At 40.3% G+C, this 22,627-nt stretch overlaps 1 protein-coding gene across 2 annotated transcripts in view; it reads right to left on the bottom strand.

The window, feature by feature from the left end:
- The window catches only part of ADAMTS3 (ADAM metallopeptidase with thrombospondin type 1 motif 3), a 238,617-nt gene that overhangs the window by 215,021 nt on the left and 969 nt on the right, over positions 1-22,627 (bottom strand). For both annotated transcript variants that reach the window (XM_079769488.1, XM_079769486.1), the window contains exon 2: positions 21,599-21,626. In XM_079769488.1, the coding sequence (XP_079625614.1) occupies positions 21,599-21,626 (28 nt within the window). The remainder of the gene's footprint in view (positions 1-21,598; positions 21,627-22,627) is intronic.

The raw sequence follows: 22,627 nt of genomic DNA, 5'->3' as shown, positions 1-22,627 counted from the left end.
GGTTCCGGGCTTGACCCCCAGTAGAAGACATGAAGGCAGCCAATCAATTATCCTCTCTCATCATTTCTATCTCTCCCCCTCCCTTCCTCTGAAATCAATAAAAATATATTTTTTAAAAAAGAATGAAGAAAAAAGAAACAGAATGAAAAAAGAAAACATGGAAAGGGAAATTTGAGAACATAAATTATAGAGTTTCCCACCTTCAGAATTCTAATCTAAGACTAGTCCTATAGTGTGTTAAAGTACCTTAGGAAATTATATGATTCACAAATACTGTTCACTTATAGGAACATATGTCATTCAATAGAGTTTGAGACCCATAATTGAACCTACAATCTATACTGTTATGTATCCTTATAGAATCACTATGTTTTCATTATTTTCCCTGATTTTTAAATACGTACTTCAAATTATGTGTAAAGTACCAGAAGACAAATGAAGTCATTTTGCAACTTGGAAATTTCTCGAGTGCATGTTTGTAATCATTATGCCACTCGTAATGACCAATGGATTTAAACAAAATACCTCTCTTTAAAAACGCACAAAGTAACCTGGTTGTAAATATTTACTAGGCAGAGGAGTAAGGCTGTCCTAGCACAGGAAAGCGTGAAGCCCAGCTCCAACACTGGAGCATAACTTTGCCTCAGCAGCATAACCCCTGTACCGTAGGTGCTCCATGTCATAGTCAAGGACCAATAGTGGGTATTACTGTAAGCACAGACACAGAGGTTGGTCTCCCTGCAACCAAACCCCTGGTGAATACTTTTGTAAGTTCTGGTTTAGGGAAACAACTCGAAATTTTAGGGAATGAACTCAAGTATCACAGGAGTGGAGTGATGGAGGGGAAAGTTCCCATAGTAAACAAACGATGAATCGGAATCTTGGATGTGGACTGACAAAGCTTACCCCCAATAAATTCCTTGAGGATAAGAACTCCCCATTCAACCTGGCATTCCCAATGTACTCTAATAGCCGATTGTGTACTTGCCAGGGTCTCTTGTCAATAGAATGTATTTGATGTGTGTTAAGGTGGTGATGCAGGTAACTAGAGAGCCTTTGCTTTGTCTAGGGCCCGTGGTCGGCAAACTGCGGCTCGCAAGCCACATGCGGCTCTTTGGCCCCTTGCGTGTGGCTCTTCCACAAAATACCATGGCCTGGGCGAGTCTATTTTGAAGAAGTGGCGTTAGAAGAAGTTTAAGTTTAAAAAATTTGGCTCTCAAAAGAAATTTCATTCGTTGTACTGTTGATATTTGGCTCTGTTGACTAATGAGTTTGCTGACCACTGGTCTAGGCTGCTCCACACTCTGACTTATTATCCCAGGCCCTTGAGCATCTGGCTGCACCAATAATCCCAGTTATAACTCTTTCTCTAACCATCTATTTACTGTTCCATGGGAAGGAGGAAGTAATGCTTTATTTTAATGTATGGATTCCCCATCTCCGCTGGAGGGAATTCACACAACCGAAGTCTAGACAATATACTGATGCCTGGATTAAGTGACTGGAGAAGTAGAAAATCTAAGAAGCATGCAGGGAGGCTCCTCCTCACTCAGCAGGACACTCAGAGCCTCACGCTTACAGTAAACCATACATTCCAAATTCCCTGGGACAGTCCCATGTTCCCTGTCAGACAGCACGTTCTGAAATTTTATTCAAAATAAAGATGGTGTATTGCTATAGAGCTTTGTCATCTCTAATGCTAAATAGTAAATCATTGCTAAAATGTGCACATAAGAAACATTTCTGAAATTAAACCCTGAGTGAGTCCATTTCCAGGTGGAAATTAAGGTAATCAAGGGAAAAGATGCACTTAGTAACCTCTCAGGCTACCTTCCCTTGATGGTAAGCTGATGAACTGACATAGTAGCTACCCAGTCATCTGTCATTTATTATCAGAATAAACACTGGACTGCCCTTTGTGCTCGAGAATATATGATCTCTAATTCTCACAACTCACAGTAGGTAGGTGTTATTATCCTAGACAGCCTGTCACTAGCCAGCGAGGAGCCAAAGGAAAATTTCAATTCTGATCATTTTGAAACTGAAGATCATGCTCCTATGCTCTTACTCACTTCATCTTACTGTCAACTTCTAATTTAAAATCTGACTTATAAAGGAAAACTACCACAAGAATGATTACGCTCTGCCTACCCACAGCCAGTCAACCAAATTTTCCTCTAGTGTAGCTTCAAACATTTCGGTAAAAGGCTCTTAAATTCTGGGTCTTTGGGAGGAAAAAAAGAAAGAGTGGTGGGTAAAGCTCAAAGATAACAAAAGTATTTAATCTCAGTAAAATCACATAAGAAAACGAAATCATATCCAATGTTACTTTGCTGCATTCAGAAATTAGACATTTCACAGGCCCAAATACTTCTGCAAAGCAATATAGCCTACCGTATAGTTAAGGAATGAACTACAGTGTCAAAAAGCAGCAAGTTAACATATGAACCTGAACAAGTTATTTTTCCTTAGACTCAGTTTTCTCATTTGTTAACTGAAGGTTAGTAATAATAGCTCCAACTTCATAGATTTGGTGAGATGATCAAATGAGATTATGCAAAGAAATCAGTAAGGATTAGCTACTTAAATGTAAGCTCGCTACTCATTAAAATAATGTCCATGCGTAATTTCAATATATGAAACTATTCAAATGGCAGCTGAGATGGCTGAAGGGCCACAGCAATAGGTATGTAAAGGTTTAGTGGCCATTAAGTTTCACAAGCACAGAGGGGCTGGGGCCACTGTAAAGCCAAATTGTGCTCACTAATTATCCAAACATGACTCAGATACAGTGAATTTTCCACAATTCACTGGCATCAGTACACGCATGGTCCATCTCTTTACTGTATGTATGTATTTTCTTCAATCTTACCTAAGAGTAAATCCTCCACTGTATACCACTTCCAGCCCCTCTTGTCTTTGCAAGAACAGTTTCAGCAATTGTCCTCTCTCTCTTTTCTGATCAATTCCCCAAATCACTAAATCATTCCCACCTGCAAATAAGCTGCCATATTTCCCATCTCTAACAAAAAAAAAACCTTCTTGATGCCACATCCATCTCTAGCTAATCCATTAATTCTCCCCTTGATAGCAAAACACTTCAAAAATTTACTATATTAGATGCCTCCAATTCCCCTCTTCCCATCCTTGTTCTTTCTCAAATCCACTCCAATCAGTCCCTTGTGTAGGTCACTAGTAACTCCATGGTGCCGTAACCATTGGTCAAGAGTCCACTTTCATACTTGCCCTATGAGCAGCATTTGATCCAGTTTTTTCTTTCCTTCTTGAAATACATTATTTAGCTTCCAAGACACCATTCTCTTCTGGTTCTCCTCTTTCCTCACTGGTCTTCCCTCTCCTTCTCCCTCACGTCCCCTTATTCCCATGAGCTATATACACTGCAGTGACACAGTAGTGGACTCTTCTGCATTTACCCTCTCTAGTCTGGTGAGCTCATGCCGTCCTGGGACTTTGAATGCCTTCACGATTATAGATCTCTAGCCCAGGCTTCATCCACGAGCTCTTCTTCTGACAGTACAATTGCCATGTGGACATTCACTAGGCACCTCGATTTAACATTTCAGAGTAAACTTCCTATCTTCCTGCTTCCAAATGTGTCCCTCACCTGTGTCAATAAATGGCAACTCTATCTTCCCAGTTATGCAGACCAACTACTTGATTAAACCATCCTTAACTATTCTCACACCACACACCAAATCTCTTCATAAATTCTATTGACTCTACCTTCAAAATGCCTCCAGACTTGGACCATTGCTCACCACCTCCCAGGCTACTACCTTAAGCCAAACCACCATCATCGAAGAAGTTTTGAATGAACCTCCTAACCATTCCTTGCTTCTGCTCTTCCCAGTTATAGGTTATCTGCAATAAAGAGCTAGAGTAATTAAAGTCACAGATCATGTCACGCTTTTCCTCCAAACCCATCCCAGAGTAAAACAGCTCACAGCCCAGCATTGGAAATCCTCCCACCTCAAAGTCACTGTACTTGTTTCCTCTGCCCAGTGTCTTCCCCCACAAGACATGGCTCACCCCTCAGTTCCTTCAGGCCTTTGCTTAAATGTAACTCTACCAGTGAGGTCTGTCCTGACCACCAGTAACCACCTTATCACGCTATGCCCCTTTCATATTACACATTATTCCACAAAACTTGGCACCATCTCAAACTATAAATTTTATTTGCATGTCTATTGCTTCTTTATACCTACTAGCATGTAAGTAAGCTTCCGAAGGGCAGGGATTTTTTTTATCTGTTTCCTTCACTACAACCCCCCAGTGCAGTGATGGCGAACCTATGACATGCATGTCAGCACTGACACGCGTAGCCATTTCTGATGACACGCGGCCGCATGCCGAGGATGAAACATTTGCTGCTCCTGAGGATGAAACATTTGTGACTAGAGTCTTGGAGTTAGTTTTTTCCTCAAAGTGACACACTACCCAAGTTATGCTCAGTTTTTTGGCGAAGTTTGACACACCAAGCTCAAAAGGTTGCCCATCACTGCCCCAGTGCCTAGAACAGACCTGAAGTCGTACAACAAATATCTGTGAGTGAATAACAAGTGAATGAATAAGAGCAGTTTGAGCCTGAGGAGGTATATAAAATTCTAAACTGCCTCCTGGAATGCAGACACAGAGCCCCTCACCCTTAGAAGCAGGCAGCAGGAAATTATCCTTCACTTTGCAATCCCATTGGCTATTCATAGAATTAAAACTACACAGATCAAAAATAAAAACGACCTTGAAAAATCATCTAATCTTTGCCTCTTTCTTACAATTCAGGCATCTCAAGTAGATGGCATTATTTTTGCTTAGGTTAGAGGTAGAGTACTTTAACCTGCTCCTGCTCTCTGTGAGGGGAGTTTCTTCTGAGTAGTCCAGGCCTCTTCGTCCCCATTAAGTCACCCTTCCCCCCAGTAGAGAAGAGTGAAGTATGTGATTGGTAAGTCTGGGAAAAAGAAGAGATTGCAGAGCTCAGCACCTCCCTCATCATTCTTCTCCCTGGGAAGGATCATGATAAGGAGCACATGTTCTCTTCCATGTCCCCAGGGGCAGGCCCTGTCCCAGCCAGAGATATGCACCCTCAGCCAGAACATGGCCTGAGCAAGTGAGAGCCCCATGCTTCATCCCAGCCTCTTTGTAAAAGAGATTTTCACTATGTCTTTAGATGTGCTATTTTTCAACTTGTTCAGAACCCAGGTCTGTAAGAGGGATGTTTTTATTTCAGATCATCTCAAAAACTTGAACTACCTTTAAGAAAAAGTATTGTCACATCTCCACTGGCAGTCTAATTATAACACTAACAATTCTCCTTGTCAGGGAATGCTCTCACATCTAATTCCTCATTCTAGAGTTTAACTTAATGCCTTCTTCTCCTTTGTGCTGCATGAAAAAAAACACACAAAAAAAACACATTCTTGTATAAATGCATATGTATGTATGTGACATATGTGTACATCTGTACACACATAAACAAATATTACACAATGTACATCAAAGGATTTGAGGAGTCAATGTTCTGTGTCCATATAAAAGACCTTGGAGCTATCAGACTTTCTGTTTTAATATCTACCGTGTTTGACTTTCCCAATTAATTTCCAAACTCGAATCATTTCTGAGACTTCTGGCCCATTCTCGCATGTTTGTGTTGAAGCATGATACCCCACACATAATAGACCTCAGTAAATATAGGTTAAAAGAGAAAAATAAGTTCCCTCAAACTGAAACCTGAATAGGACAGCTCTCTGCTGAGAATAATGTCTTACACGCTCTTCCCCCTTAAAATATCTAAAGCAAATGTCTCATTTTACTTGAATATTTAGTTTGCCTTCCTGACTTCATTCTTTGTTCATGAGGTGCTTAATCTCCCAGGCTGAGAAAACTGACTTCATTTTTAACTTTCCCCCCAATTAACATCATTTAAGTCCTGCTGATTTCTCCTTAGAAGTTTCTCCCCTTTCTTCCAATCACCTTCAAGTCCTCAACACCTCACACCAAAAAGCTGCAAGTGCCAAGTCTTAATCCCCACATACAATTTTTTTCTCACTACCAACTATTGTATAAATTGTACCAAAGTATTATCTAAATTATTGCCAAGAAAATTGTTTCAAAGCCCCACATTTAAAATGCCTAGGTTCCAGCATCCAACACCAGATTGCAGCTTGGCCTCTCCCAGGCAGCTCCAAGCCCATCACAAGTGGCAACCATCTGCAGATCACTTTGTAGCTCACACCAAGTGACCCAGGGCAAGGCATAGGCAGCAGATGACCTTGGCCTAAACCTCCGAAGAGGCCCCAGAACCAACGCACCAGGTGGCCAGCTTCAGACCACACCAGAGCACCACCTAATCACCTCTACAATGACACACTCAAAGAGCAGATTCAGCAAGCACCATAGCCCTGCTAAAGTGAATCCTGCTCCATAAAGTCTGCCCTACACAACAGCTCCTCCACTGTAGTTAGGGCCGGTCCTAACAACCAATCAGCCTGAAGGTCAATTCCTCCCACTGATGTGCCAATAGCAATCAAGGTTCAACTACAACAAAGGACACACCTAAATCACCTGACTCAGATGATCAGGGAGACTGTGCTACAAGGCCCCACAGAACACCTTCTATATAAGGCCAACCTTTCAAAATTGGGACATATAACAGCTCTACTAATACATAGAAACAAACACAGGGAGGCAGCCAAAATGAGGACACAAAGAAACATGTCCCAAATGAAAGAACAGGGAAAAACACCAGAAAAAGAACTAAACAAAATGAAAATAAGCAATCTACCATATACAGCAGGGGTCCTCAAACTTTTTAAACAGGGGGCCAGTTCACTGTCCCTCAGACCGTTGGAGGGCCGGACTATAGTTTTAAAAAAACTATGAACAAATTCCTATGCACACTGCACATATCTTATTTTGAAGTAAAAAAACAAAACAGCAAAAACACCCGCATGTGGCCCACGGGCCGTAGTTTGAGGACGCCTGATATACAGAATTCAAAACACTCATATCAGTGATAATTTCATCAAATAGATAGAAAGCATAAAAAAAGGAGATAGAGAACATAAAAATGAACCAGTCAGAAATGAAGAATACAATAACTAAAATGAAGCATACATTAGGGACTCAATAGTAGACTAGATGAAGTAGAGGACTGAGTTGGCAATTTGGAAAATAAGGTAACAGAAAACACAATCCAAACAGCAATAAGAAAAAAAATGAGGATTAAGGGGCCTCTGGACAAAAGAAGAAGAGAGACAGCAAGAAATTGAAAACCTATTTAAAGAAATAATGACTGAAAACTTCCCTAACCTGTTGAAGGAAATAGACATACAAATCCAGGAAGCAGAGAGAGTCCCAAACAAGATGAATCCAAAGAAGCCCACACCAAGACACATCATAATTAAAATGCCAAAGGTTAAAGACAAAAAGAGAATCTTAACACATTGCACACCAGTAGTTTTATTGCTAGCTTTACCCAGTGGCCCGATAACTTTCTATTGAACGAGTACAAAAAATGTTTTACAAAGTATCATACTTTAAAAATATATTAGCTTGTAAGAACATGTAATAAATAACTTCAAAATGCAATGGGTATTTAATTTTAAGGCATGCCTTTAACATTTATGTAAACACTGTGTAATATGAAAACATGAGAATGCTTGTGATCGCCCACAATGTGTTAAAAGCAGAAAGAGAAAAGCAATTACCTACAAGGGAGTTCCCTTAATACACTAAATATTCAAAGTGATGAAAAGAAGGACCTATAATCAAGATTACTCTATCCAACAAGGCTATCATTTAGAATTGAGGAAGAGAGAAAGAGCTTCCCAGACAAGAAAAAGATAAAGAACTTCATCACCACCAGACCAGTATCATAAGAAATGTTAAAGGGACTTCTTTAAGAAGAAGAAAAAACTTAAAATATAAAATATAAATAAAATGACAATAACTACATACCTAGCAATAATTATTTTAAATATAAGTAAATGCTCCAAACAAAATACACAGGATGGCTAAGAAAATAAGACCATTACATATGTTGTCTACACGAGACTCACTTCAGATCAAAAGACAATACATACTGAAAGTAAAGGGATGGAAAAAGATATTTCATGAAAATGGAAACAACAGCAAAAAAAAAATCTAGGATATTAATATCTATATCAGAAGAAATAGACTCTAAATAATCAAAGGCTATAAAAGACATAAAAAAGACCCAGCAATTCCGTTTCTGGTTGTTTATTAAAAAAAAAAAAAGCCAAAAGATATGCATTCCTATGTTCCTTGCAGCATTAATTATAATAGCCAAGATATGGAAGCATCCTATTTATCCATCCATGGAAGAATGGATAAAGAAGAAATAGTGCATATATACAATGAAGTGTGACTCAGCCATACAAAAGAATGAAATCTTTCCCTCTGTAACATGGATGGACCTAAAGGGTATTGTACTAAGTGAAATAAGTCAGAAAGAGAAAGAGAAATATCTGTAATTTTACTTATATGTGGAGTTTAAAAACCAAATGAAAAAACAAATAAAAACAAACTCATAGTTATAGAGAACATTCTGATGGTTTGCAGATTGGAGGGATGTTGGGAAATGGGTGAAAAAGGGAAAGGAATTAAGAAGTACAAATTGGTAGTTACAAAACAGTCACGGGGATGTAAAGTATGGCATAGGTAATATAGCCAATAATACTGTAGTAACTGTGTATGGTGTCAGATGGTACTAGATTTATCAAGGTGCAAACTTCATAACTTATATAAATGTCTGAGCACTATGTTGTACCTCTGACACTAATAGAATATTGTATGTCAACTGTAATTAAAAAAATACATTTTAAAGAGTTTTATTGATTTTTTTTAGAGAGAAAGGGAGAAGGAGAAAGAGAAACATCAATGTGAGAAACATTGGTAGGCTGACTCTTGCATGCCCTCCACCATAGATAGAGCCTGCAACCCAGGCATGTGCCCTGGAATTGAATCAACAACCTTTTGGTGCACAGGATGATGCCCAACCAACAGAGCCATATTAGCCAGGGCAAAAAATAAAAATATATATATTTTAAAAAATAAATAAACAATAAAATGTCTATGTTCTACCACTTATTACCTTTCTGATTTTGGCCACAAGACTTTTATGTCAGTACTCATCTGTAAAAATGAGAGTAAAAGTATGTAATTCATAGGATTGTTGTAAAAATTAAGTGGCCTAATCCAAAATGCTTAGAACACTGTTTGGCACATAGTAAGTGTTCAATAAATATTAAGTGTTAATATTACTATGTTATTTCTCTGAATAGTTTCCCTGGTTCATCAATACTTCAGGATAAAATAGATTCAGAAAATTGATATACTGTATATTTTTCATGTTAGATCTAAACATTGCTCGAAAGGCCATTAATCAAATCCTCTGACTTTACAAGTAAGAAAGTGAAACTCAAAAAATAGGTAACTTAAGCAAATCAAAAAACTTTCATATTTAAGGATCTCTGCACTGTCCCTAAGTTCTTTCCAGCACATCTCTCATATTAGCCTATCAAAACATTCTAATGCTCTCACCAGACCCGGCTAAATCATGCCTGCCTTCACAGTTCTGCTCTACTGTCCCACCCAGGGGCGAAGAACTGCTGCTTTCTCTTTATCTCTGCCAGTGGTCGGCAAACTCATTGGTCAACAGAGCCAAATATCAACAGTACAACGATTGAAATTTCTTTTGAGAGCCAAATGTTTTAAACTTAAACTATAAAGGTAGGTACATTGTTATTAACTTAATTAGGGTACTCCTAAGCTGGCCTTTGCTAAAAACTCAAGGGGCCAAAGAGCCTCATGTGGCTCGCGAGCTGCAGTTTGCCGACCACTGATCTATGCAAATTCAACCCAGCCCCCATGGCCTATTTCAAGCCCCATCTTTTCTAAAAAATCTTCCCAGCTGGCTTGTCCAAAATACAGCCCTCCTGGTCTGAGCTCCCTAGTTCTCCCTGTCATGCACTGTTTGCATAAAAGTTATAAAAATCTCTACAGAAGAAAAGTTACACGCTTATGTCTTGTCCTTAGAGAGATTTTAAGCTCTTTGGGGCAGACATGTGGCATCTTAACTGTAGTGTTCCCAGTGTACATGAGTCTTTGGGAGGAAGAAAAAAAAAATCAATGATTATTTTTGGAAGTGGGAATTCTTGGAAGGGAGTGCTCTCACAGTCTGACACTGTGGTCCATGCTTTGGGATCCTCTTAACTCCTTCACACATTCAGTCACCTATGCTCAAAACTGAGGGCATGCTGTTTGGTATCTTTCTAAGTCTGCTGTAGAATGATACACAGATATCTCCTAGGGAGACTAGATGTCCCCAGGGCATTTCCAAGACCTCACTGTGGAACAGTAAGAGATCAAAAGTGCTCAGCAGTACAATCTACACTGCTAGGACCTGGAGTGATTGCAGTACAAAGCTCCCATATATCACAGCAAGTTTTAGCCGGTCTAATTAAGACCAAAGCACCCCAGGCACACAGATTATTGGAATAATGTGACTGAGGTAATGTGGCTTTAACCCAAGGCAAGGAAGGAGGGATGGTAAGATGGTTGAACACTACAGGTCTGGAGTCAGAAAGCACCGTGTTGCATTCTGGTTGGTTTTAAGCTGATAAACTCTTTGGCATCCTGCAAGCAAATTATGAAAATCAAGGCTCAGAGAGTTTATCTGTAAATTGGGGATAATAATGGGAATTCAGTGAGGTAAGGCTTGCCCTATCTAAGAACATTTCAATAAATGAAAAATTAGCTGATGTTATATCACCATCACCATCATCCTCTAGCTCGAGCTACAGAAGAAGGAAGTCAGTTTCAGATTCCTTCCATGACCCAGCCCCCCTAGGGGGCCTCTCTCTCCACTATACCCCACCCCAGTTTATGTTTCTGATGCGGTTAGAAGAGACCTTAAGCTCCACGTCCAGGGCCTGACGTCCAGGATGATGTCACAACCCAGGCTCCATTACCCAACCCAGAGACTGGGATTCTCTCCCAAGAATCGGCTGATTGCTCTATTATAAAAAGGCAGTTCACACAGGCAATTTCCTTTATCAGGTATAAATTGTCAGCATGCAACAATCTGGCCACAAGAATGAAATCAAGTAAGTATTTTCAAGATCTGCTAAAAAAGTAGCTCCAACAACAACATTTCCAAATCCCGAGCCAAAGGAAAGAGAATGACTTTCATCAGAAATGACAGGAGCCAGCTGCTCCAGGAAAGATGTGAATCCGGTGAAAAGTGGACCTTAAAAAGTACACCACCCGCCAAAGGGTTTACTAAGGCTGTAAACACCATCAGAGAAGGAGACACATCTTCTCTCAAAGGCAATTAAAAATTAATTGTGACACATGCTGAACTTATGAACAGGGCCAAATTCTTTGTCCTCACTTTATCTCCTCTGGGCAGAGAAACTTTGATGTCTTTTATTTTAATTGCAAACCCATTTTCATAGTCCAAGAGTTTTTATCAAATATTTGAGGGAAAAAATGAAAAGATGTTGGGGGGAGGGGGGAGGTTCTTCTTACTTATTAAGAAAGAACAAATAGTTGTACACTTAAAAATTCTTCTCATTTTTTTTTAAACTGGCTTTTTCATAAATATTTGTTGCAATTGCACAATGTTTATGTTCAAGAGAGTCATTTAGGAAAGAACAGCACATTCTTTACCATTCCTTAGAACATGAAATCAGGTAAGAGATCTTTTAGGAAAATTTAAAAAAAAAAAAAAAGCCTGAAGAAAAATGTTATTTAAACAAAAACACATCTGAGTTTTCCTTTTTTGCTACATCTTAATATAATCAAATAATCAATAACAGAATAATAAGTAGAGGAGAATTATTTTTGTGAGGCCCAAATGCCAAAATTTTAACATTCCAATTTTAGTTTTAAAAGCACTTCTACTGGCTGTACTTATCATCATTGCAAGTTTTTGCAGACTCGAGAGCTATATTGGGCATTCTAAAAATTAGTATTTCTCACACATCTTACAATTTGTTGATAGATAATACTTTTAAAGGCTAATTTAATTTGAGTCTAGAATTTAAAGCCAGGAAAATCAGCATCCATCTTCAGGGCCAAAGGCTGGGGAAAATATGACAGATAAGAAATGTGGATAGCATTTTTAAAGACTTTCACTGAAACATTACTTGTGGTAATTATATTTTCCAAATCTAAGACACCCGGGCTCATGGTTTAACAAAAGTATGAGAAACTGGGATAGTCCACAAGGCCACTGGATTAGTGTCCTGTCGCTGCTATAACATATTGCCACAAACTTGGTGGCTTAAAACAACATGAATTTGTTATGCTATAGTTCTAGGAGATACCAAGTCTGAAATTAGTCACACAGGGCTAAAATCAAGGTGTCAGTGGGGCTGTATTTCTTCCAGAAGCTCTAGGAGTGATCCGTTTTCTTGACTTTTTCAACTCCCAGAGGCTGCCTTGCATTTTCCTGGCTCATGGACCCTTTCCTCCATCTTCAAAAACCAGCAACATCCACCCATCTTTCTTATGCTATTATCTCTCTTTCACCTATCTCTTCCATTTATAAGTGCTGCCCCTCTGGATAATCCAGGATAATCTCTCTATTTTAAAATCAATTGATTAGCAACCTTAATTCCATTGCAAACTTAATTCCTCTTTGCCATGTAACACAAAATATTCACAGGTTCCAAGGATTCAGAAGTGGACATCGTTAGAGCCATTATTCTGCCTACTGCAGCAACCAGTTCCCTTGCAATGTGCTGGGAAGTCCTCACATCTGTGGCACTACTGTACATGTGTGCCACCCTAGCATCTGTCCCACACTCAGTGCCAATTTTCCCTCAGGTGAACCATCCCACACTCCACACTTAGTCCTTGTAAGTCAAGGGTGAAATATCTCAACTGAGGCCAATCAGAACACTGCATTCCTGACCTCAGTGAATAGTTCAAGGATAAGCTTATGACTCAAGCTAGATAGCCAATAAAAGCCCTACGAGGAATTTTCCTGGAGCTGTCAAAAAAGCAGTGTTCTGTCTAGTGGGGTGAAAGGTAGAATGATAGCCTAGAGATGCTGATGACAGTATTTGGCACTATTTGGGAGGTAAGGTTGAGGGGAGGAGGGTGCAGACACTGAAATCTTAGAGAGATAAAGCAAACACATAGAAAAAATGAGAAAGGAGGGAGGGATAGAGTAAAGGAGGGGGAGAGAGAGATTGAAAGATTAAGACAGAGATTCCAGAGATCATTCTGAGCTCTCAGATCCAGCTATACCTGATTTTGATTACCTGATCAATTTTTTTTCCTTAACCAGTGTCAACTTAGTTCCTGTTACTTGCATTCAAAGGAGTCATAATTAATATAAGAATTTTCTCTCAATGAAATGGAAAGAAGAAGTTTCAATAAATATGGTGAGAAAAAGAGAAAGAATTGTGTCTGGTATACACAATTTAGGTGGGGTGGAATTATCCTATCTAATAAAAGAGTAATATGCAAATTAACCATCACTCCGCTACACCCACAAGCCATGTCCACCAGCCACGCCCACCAGCCAATCAGGAGCCAGTATGCAAATTAACCCCAACCAAGATGGCTGTGGCCACGGAGAGCAGGAGGGAGGCTTGGGTTTCCCCAGCGATGGAGGAAGCCAAGCTTTCCGCACACCCTGGCCGGCCCAGGCCTCCACCCCAGGCTACAAAGTTTCAATTATAGAAGATAAATCTCAACAGAAATGGCGGCAGCCATGGAGCTGGAGAGAGCAGGAGACTAGGGTTGCCCCCGGCAATGGAGGAAGCCAAGCTTTCCACATACCCTGGCTGGCCCAGGCCTCTGCTTAAGGCTACAAAGTTTCAATTACAGAAGATCAATAAATTCCAACAGAAATGGCTGCCTTCACAGAGCAAGCAGGAGGCTTGACTTCACTCCAGGCTACAAAGTTTCAATTGTAGAAGATAAATAAAATTCCAGATACCAGGGCCTCCGCTTGAGTCACGAGGGGGCGTGGCCGGCCTGCAAACCACCACAGGCCCTTCACCCAGGCCGCCCCATGCCCCAAGGGAACCCCCACCCTGATCTGGGACACCCTTCAGGGCAACCAGCCAGCCCCCACCCATGCACCAGGCCTCTATCCTATCTAATAAAAGAGTAACATGCAGATTGACCATCACTCCAACACACAAGATGGCTGCCCCCATGTGGTCAAAGATCCTGCCCCCATGTGGACACAAGATGGCCACCACGGGAGCGCAGTTGGGAGGGACCAGGCCTGCAAGGGAGGGCAGTTGTGGGTGATCAGGCCAGCAGGGGAGGGCATTTGGGAGGGACCAGGACTGCAAGGGATGGCAGTTGAGAGCGATCAAGCCTGCAGAGGAGGGCAGTTAGGGGTGACCAGGCCGGCAGAGGGAAGTCGGGGGCGACCAGGCCTACAGAGAAGGGCAGTTGGGAGGGACCCAGGCCTGCAGGGGAGAGCCGTTGGGAGGGACCAGGCCTGCAGGGGAGGGCAGTTAGGGGTGACCAGGCCTGCAGGGGAGGGCAGTTAGGGGCAAACAGGCTGGCAGGGGAGCAGTTAGCCATCAATCAGGCTGGCAGGGGAGTGGTTATGGGGTGATCAGGCTGGCAGGCAGAAGCGGTTAGGGGCAATCAGGAAGGCAGGCAGGTGAGCAGTTGGGAGCCAGCAGTCCTGGATTGTGAGAGGGATGTCCGACTGCCCGTTTAGGCCCGATCGGGCCTAAACGGGCAGTCGGACATCCCTCAAGGGATCCCAGATTAGAGAGGGTGCAGGCTGGGCTGAGGGACAACTCCCCCCGTGCACGAATTTCATGCACCAGGCCTCTAATCTATATAATAAAAGCCTAAGCAACTGTTATAACAGAACGACCAGAACAACCGGTCGCTATGATACGCACTGACCACCAGGGGGCAGGCACTCAATGCAGAAGCTTTGGTCAGTGTGCTCCCACAGGGAGAGCGCTGCTCAGCCAGAAGCCGGGCTCACAGCTGGCGAGCACAGCTTCAGTGGCGGAAGCCTCTCCCGCCTCCGCAGCAGCACTAAGGAGCAGCGAGCTGAGCAGTAAGGAGCAGCGAGCAGGCGGGCGGTAAGGAGTGAAGGGTCCCGGACTGTGAGAGGGATGTCCGCCTACCGGCAGTTGGACATCCCCAGAGGGGTCCCAGACTGCGAGAAGGTGCAGACCGGGCTGAGGGACATCTGCCCCCCCCCCCACCCCCGGTGCACAAGTTTCATGCACCGGGCCTCCAGTTTGAAATAGCTGTTTTTGTACCACTCCTTACTCAACTCCCTCCCTCTCCTGCTAGATCCCTATGAATGAAGCATTGCCTCATTATCAGCTTAAAGATAATACATGGAAATAGAACTCTCAAAGAGCTGCCATATGGTGAGCTGAGTGGATGGATAGTTTACAAGTCCATGGCACAGAAAAGTAGTTTCTGGAAACTCATAGTGCCAGGTAGACCTGTCAAAAATGTAGGGGTTAGAATGATGTGGCTCTCCTTGACTAAAAGTTTTTAAAAAAAACACAAGACTAAGACATACTACTAATAATAACTATTATTATAGTTTGCTTTCCATGTATCAGAATTGTATGAGTCCTTTACAACTGTATGAACTAAGCAGCAGTAGTATGCATATGTTACATACAAAAAAGTGATGCTTTGAGAGGTTAAAGTCATCAGCAGGAAAGTGGCAGAGTCAGGGTTTTAAACCACATTGTGAGTAGTCTGTGCCCTGACCATCTGATGGAGGAAAGGAGATGAATGTTAATAGGTACTCTACTGGATATACTGGTTAGATTTAAGATTGAGGTATGGACTCGACATGTAAATGAGAGAATTTTTTACATATAAAAGACACAGAATTCAAATCACATGAATAATAATTTCAATCATTCTTTTTATTTTTGTGTGCATATGAAAAGATACATACTATATATGAAAATTGCAGGAAATGTAATTTAATATCTAAGACCACAATATTTGAAGATTCGTAGATTTAATTCTATTTACTTTCTATAAGGTTTCCTAAATATTTTTTTTAATCAGTCACTTCAAGAATAAGATAGACTATTTCATGCTGCTCACAATTTGTTCCAAATTCCAAAAAGATTCATCATGCTGAATTTGTGGCAATCATTTTTATAAACAGGAGACTGACATTTTACCACAAAATCTCTCCTAGGGATTTACAGTTAGTCAGCAAAGTCATGTAAACGTATTTGGAAAATTAGGATGGATCAATTACATGTGGGAACAGAGATTCCAAAGCTAGAATATCTTCCCACGCTTTCCTATCTATTCTAAAGAGTATACAACTCTCAAATTCTATCCCATGATGTGGATGAATCTTGTCATAGTATAAATAAAATAACAAAACTTTTTTATAATATAATTGTCCATATTTTGATTACTTGATAACTAGAAAAAAATGATTAATTCATTCCATCTTTCAGAGATTATATAACCAAATATTTAAAAATCATACTCAAATGTCAAGAAGAATGGAGACAAAACAAATTTAGAATTAATATTTTTTTTAAATCAACACTTTCCTAGTATATTGCTAGTGGGAGTTCAGGTCACACAAACTTTTTCTACAGCCATTTGTTAAAATGTATCATGTTAACTTGGCTTTACTTGGTCATCAGCTTCTAAGACTCTCTCCTAAAGTAGTCATTTGAGAAGCAGGAAATTATCTACGAACAATACAGTGGGACAACATTCATTATCATGAGAAAAACGAATAAATTAGGAAAACAATACATAAATTCAGGTTTTTTAGTACGAGGGGACCAAAATGATGTTTACAAGGAGTTTTTAATGATAGGGAAAATTATACTAAAATATTAAACAAAACAAAAACAGGCATACAAACATACAATCTGTGTATTAAAGGAAGACTGAATAACAATATGCTAAGTTGTAACAATAGTTTATTTGGGATGACTGTCAAAAATCTGGAAAATACAGAAAAATTAAAGAAGACGATTATAATGGGCACATGCAAAACTTCTATAATCAGAGCAAAAACTGATGAATTAAAAGGATAATTGCCCACATTTTATAAAAATAGAAGTAGCACAGCTTAGGAGTAAAAGCTGATCTCTATTAGAGGAACACTGGAGAGAGGGTTCCTAAAATTCTGATAATGGCAATCCTCTTTGAGGCAGCATTAGATTTTCATCTCCGTTATCACTGTCAATATGGCAGAACCAGTCAAAGTGGGATAACCAAACTCCTCATATTCAAATCATTCATGATTTTACCGGACAATTTGGGATGGTCCCTAATTGATTTCCAAGGTAATTTGGGTTGGCTACCTACAAGTAAAGACTTTTTACAGATAATCATTTTGGAAGCAGAGGTGACCTTGGGGATTTCTTAACATTTCTGAGTAATATCCTGATTATTTGGTAAAATGACTAGGGCAAAAAGTGAAAATATGTGGAAGAAATACTTCAGATAAACAGCAATAATAGGTTACTGGTGACAGATAACATGCTGCATTTATTAATATCTTCATCTAAGAAGCTTAAAGCAGTAACATTAACCATTATGATGCTCACTGGAGGGGTGGAAGCTAAATTAGTCAAGTGAAGTACATGATCTGTAGCTACAAGGAAGAATAATGGCTTGGGTAGCTAAAAGTCTAAATTTTACAAGGGATAAATGTAACCCTTCTTTAAACCATACCTTTTAGTACTGCTGCTCGCAAACTGGATCGATAAGATTTTAATCTTAGTTTATTTTATTTTCCCTAATGCCAGCAACAGGGCAAATGATCCCAGGTAGACTTTAGTGCAAAATTAGTGGGCATTCAAAACCTGCATTCAAATTCAATTCAATTTGCCAAACACTTATGAGGCACAAAAAGTGCCTAAAAACCAGTAAGCCTCGGTCCCTGATCTTTGTGGGGTATAAAGAGCGGTCACAAGAAACCTTGACAACACTGAGTTGTATAACCATGGTCACCATCCTCATTTTCCAATTAAACCTGAAGAGGGACACAGAACAAGCACACTTAAGAAATTTCAGAACCCGGGTACATCCCAATGTGATAATACCCTGTTTGCTAGATCCATTCATTGAACAATAAATATTTGAGGACCCACAAGGTACCGAGCCCTGTGTTACTGGGGACACAGCAGTCATTGAGACAAAGTCTTTGCTCTCATGAGGTCTACAGTAGAGGAAATGCTTACTATATGCCAAGGATGAGGTAAAGGGACTCACACTAATCCTTGAAAACCAAATAAGCACCTGCAAATGATTAAAATTTAATTCTCAGTAAATTTATTTAAAGTACATGATTAGCAACTTTATTTTGGTAAGAATGACATGCAATTGAATTTGGAGTTGGGAAGCGGAAAGAGGACACAGAAAGATGAACATGCCCCATTGCAAGAGATGGGGTGGGGGAAGGAAGACAGCTTAACACCAAAGCCTCACAATGATTTTTCCTCTAAAGATGCTCAGGTAAGCTTAAAGGGTCACTTATGAAGCAAAAGACTCAGAATTCTTTTTCAGATGCTCCAGTTTCTACAGAACTACGTTTATTTTCTAAGCCACATGTGTCACAGAGTCAGCCTCCCTGCCCACAATTACCCTAGGCCTCCTACCAAGGCCATCTTCTGCGTCAGAAATGAAAGAACACCCTGATATGCCACAGAAGTATGTTAGTGACTCATGAAACACACTTACACACATACACACAATGCATAACATTCACATATGCATGTATGAATGTATATGAGTATATATAGGTGTATTTGAGTATATATTGGTGTAAATAGGTAGGTATTTCTTCTCTGGTTGACAAAGAAGCAGAGAACGTGGGTCACAGTTCAAAACCTATTTTCCCCTTTTACTCTAGAGTGAATCATACTTGCCCACATAAAAAGAGGGCCTTTTTCCACTGAGTGGAGGGAAAAGGAAAGAAGCAATAGCCCGTATGACACACTCCATAGGTGATATATCTATACATATTCTAACCTGCCCCCATGACAAACTGCCTTCTTTCTACCTAAATAAGAGCCTTTCTAGTCTATAGCCTTGAAGCATATCAGATATTTTTTTTAAAAAAATTGGTTTCCTAAGCCAGATATTTAAGAGTACATATTGTAGGATTCCATTTATGAAAGCACACACAATAAAACCTGGCAAAATAACTATCCTGTTGGAAGTCAAGACATTGGTTACCCTTCACACAGGGATAGTGCTATGAACGTGGCACAAGACTAGTAATGTTCTTCTTATTGGTCCAGGTACATGGGAGTGTTACCTTCATGAAGAATCAGCAAAATATACACTATGTGCACTATCCTGCATGCATATTATACTTCAATAAAAAAATATTTTTAAAATTTAGCTTCCTAATAATTTACAGCTTGTCATTAATTTACATTGCTCTCTTCCTGAGACATTAAATTATCCAGAAATTATTCAGAGCCATGGTATTTTCTCTAGCCAATTTGTACAGCAACAAATATAAATTGATTAATTCTACAAACCTTATGAGTCTTTCCTAGTTGTATAACTGATCAAATAGCATCTCTGGATCATTTTATAAGAGCACTTTAAAATCAATTATTGGAAAAAAAAGTTAATTACATGTAGAGGTGTGCATTTTTTCAAACCTCCATATTAGCAAATGCTTTATGCATGGGAACAAGGGAGAATAACCTTATTATTGTACATAACATTTTTAAATAGCCTTTTAAATACCTCTTAAGAGCTACATAAATGATTATAACCCCAAACCAAATGATAGCTACACTTCTGTTATCACAAAACCTGAGTCCAAATGTATTTTTATCTTCACTGAACTTGAAAATGATAATAAAAGAAATCCCAAAAAATTGAGGAACTTGGAAGGAAGTAAATATCCAGCAATACAACCTAAGAGTGACCCTCCTCTCTTTTAACAGGATACTCATCTCCTTCCTATCAAAATTAAGCACACCTGTACTCCTTTCTTCCCTGCAGGCAAGGGCTACCAAAGTAATTTATATTAGCAAAAGGACTGGCCCAAAGTCTAACCCAAGTGTCTTACATGACAGCATGTTGATTCTATCTGAAAATTTAATGAAAGCCATATACTTTTTTCCTTCGGTAGAATGGGTAATCTTAAAAGAGCTTTTGAATTTACATAGTAAAAAGTTGGGATGTTTCAGTAATCAAATGTCTAAGTAATAAAAGTAAAAGAGCTTTCTTTTCCCTCCTTGTTTGAGGATTGTTTTTTTTAAATCCTTCTTTAAAAAGATATATATTGATGGCTGAGTGCTTTGAACCACAAATGACAGATGTCCCTTCACAGACACCAGATTTTAAATGCAGTTCTCAGTCACTCTCCTCTTTTCTGTCCTGCTCTTCCTATGGATGTTAAACTTAAGGAAGAGTCCCAACAATGCTAAGCACTCAGCAGGAAGGCTGGTATACAGCTACATATAGATATACAGCTACCACTGGGGCTGGATCTTGGGGTCCTACCCATTAGTATACAAGTGTAGAATCCCTCCAGCTATCCATTATGCACCACAGCAGGTAACTATGTAGCCTGTCAAGCTTCATTTTCTCTGAGTCTAAAATAGGCACAATGGTGTCCATAATTTATAGTGTGGTTGCGAGAATTAGATGACATAATGTACACAACGCAATTAACACTGCCTGGCACATAGTACACGGTCAATGACTTGTAATTATGCTTATAGCAATAAAACTTTTCATCTAAAAGATGACTTTACAATATCACTTGACAAATACAGAATTTACACGGACTAGTACTCAGCCAAAAAAGAAAAATTATCTTTTAAAGTAACCCAAGTTAAAAGTGTATAAAAAGGCTTTGACTGGAGCCTGGCTCCTTGCCAGATGACTTTCAGTCTCTGAATTCAGAACAAATATATTATTATAAACAGTTCCAAAAAGATCATGGACTTTGGAGTGACCTGTTCAAGTCACACTCTCTGAGCCTCAGTCTCCTCACCCATAAAATGGGAATCATTCCCACATCATCAGGTAATACTGAGGTTTTAGATGTTATTTGCAAAAGAACTAATAGTATCTTGCACATTTGTAGGTAATCATTTTAAAGCATATGGAATAAGAGAAGTCACTGGAGGGTTTATTCAGAGCTGGAAAAAAATTTAAGAGAAAAATTTCCATCCTCGGTACTTCATTTTTCCCTTCTTTGTAGCATTCTTACACTTTGCCTTCTGCTCTAATCAGCTGTGCTCCTCCTAAGGCTACACAGGTTTATTTGATTTGATTTATCTCCGTCTCTTCTTCCAGCCCTACATCACCCTCCAAGAACCTACCAGTGGCTTATCCAAAGACAGTAATAAAATGCTTGAAAAGTCCAACTGCAGGAGAATTTTTACCATAACTCAGCTTGAGGAAAGTGGGATTCTCCTCCGGAAAGAGGGAGAGAAGAACAGAAATGTTCCCGGACTATAAATTATTATTTTTTTTTAACCACAGGAGAAATTTCAGAAACAAAATTTTGCTTAGCTTACTTCATTTCCTACTTTCTACTAAGATAAGAATGACATCTGAGAACAAGGCTTACCTATTTGCACCATTTCTTCATTACCAGCCTGGAAAGGAGGGGGGAAAGTAAGAAAAAGAAACAGTTACTGGGTTTCATCTTATCACCTCGTGCGTTTTATTTCTACCATTAATGCTTTTCAGGAGCTGGCTAATCAGGAGATGCCAGAGACCCGGATTGGTGCCTCCAGGCTGCACCTGGGTTTGTAGAAGGTTCCTGTGCCCTGAGTAAGAGCCAATTCAGTAACAATTCGGGGCAGGGAAGTGTTTGCCCATTTTCATTTTAACTGAACATGTATGAAATCAGCAAAATTAAATAGTGACACTCAATGTTCTTTTCTGAAAACTCCAGATACTGGGTCAGGATTAGAAACGAGAGTGTATATATTATACGTGTGTAAAGAAGCCTAAAAGGGGGCCTGGTTTATCAGATGTGAGGTCAAGAATGAGCAATTTCATACTTTTTACCCTATGTTCAGACCAGGCAAACCAGAGAAGCTAAAAAAAAAAAACCCTCACAGACGTGTTCTGCACCCCCAAACCCCCACCAGCCCTGTGAGGATGTGAATTACTACAAACAGCTTGGCTCGCCCCGCCGAGCCTTAAGGACTCTTCGGAGAGCATCGGGCTTCACCTTGAGTCTCCAAAGGGTGGGGGCTGGGCCAAAAAGAAACAGAGCTGCACTCAGCTTTAAAGAGGAGGAGCTGTGCCGAGGGGGAGGGGAGAGCAGCGGCGGGCGCCTCCAGCCTCTGCCCAGGAAAATGCAGGGCAGGAAACGTCCCAGCCCCCCTTCGCAACTGTCAAACCCCAGCCCCGCCGCAGTCCTCCCAGGACACGTGTCTGCTGGATGGCTCCCTGTCCGGCCCAAGGACTTCCTGAAACCCCCGCTTCTGTCTGCCCGAAAAAAGCTGTGAGTCAGTGAGAAGAGAAATCCCCGCGAACCCGACTCCGGTTGCAGCCACCAGAGCACTTGGGATCCTGGACCCCGCGTCCAGAACTTCATTCAAGCGCCCCGACCGCCCTCCGGAAAGGGGAAACCCAGACGGCCCGG

This window comes from Cnephaeus nilssonii (genome assembly GCF_951640355.1).
Source record: "Cnephaeus nilssonii genome assembly, chromosome: 1".
NCBI lineage: Eukaryota > Metazoa > Chordata > Mammalia > Chiroptera > Vespertilionidae > Cnephaeus > Cnephaeus nilssonii.
The sequence above is the reverse complement of the archived record's forward strand: the minus strand, read 5'-3'. Positions and strand labels throughout refer to the sequence as shown.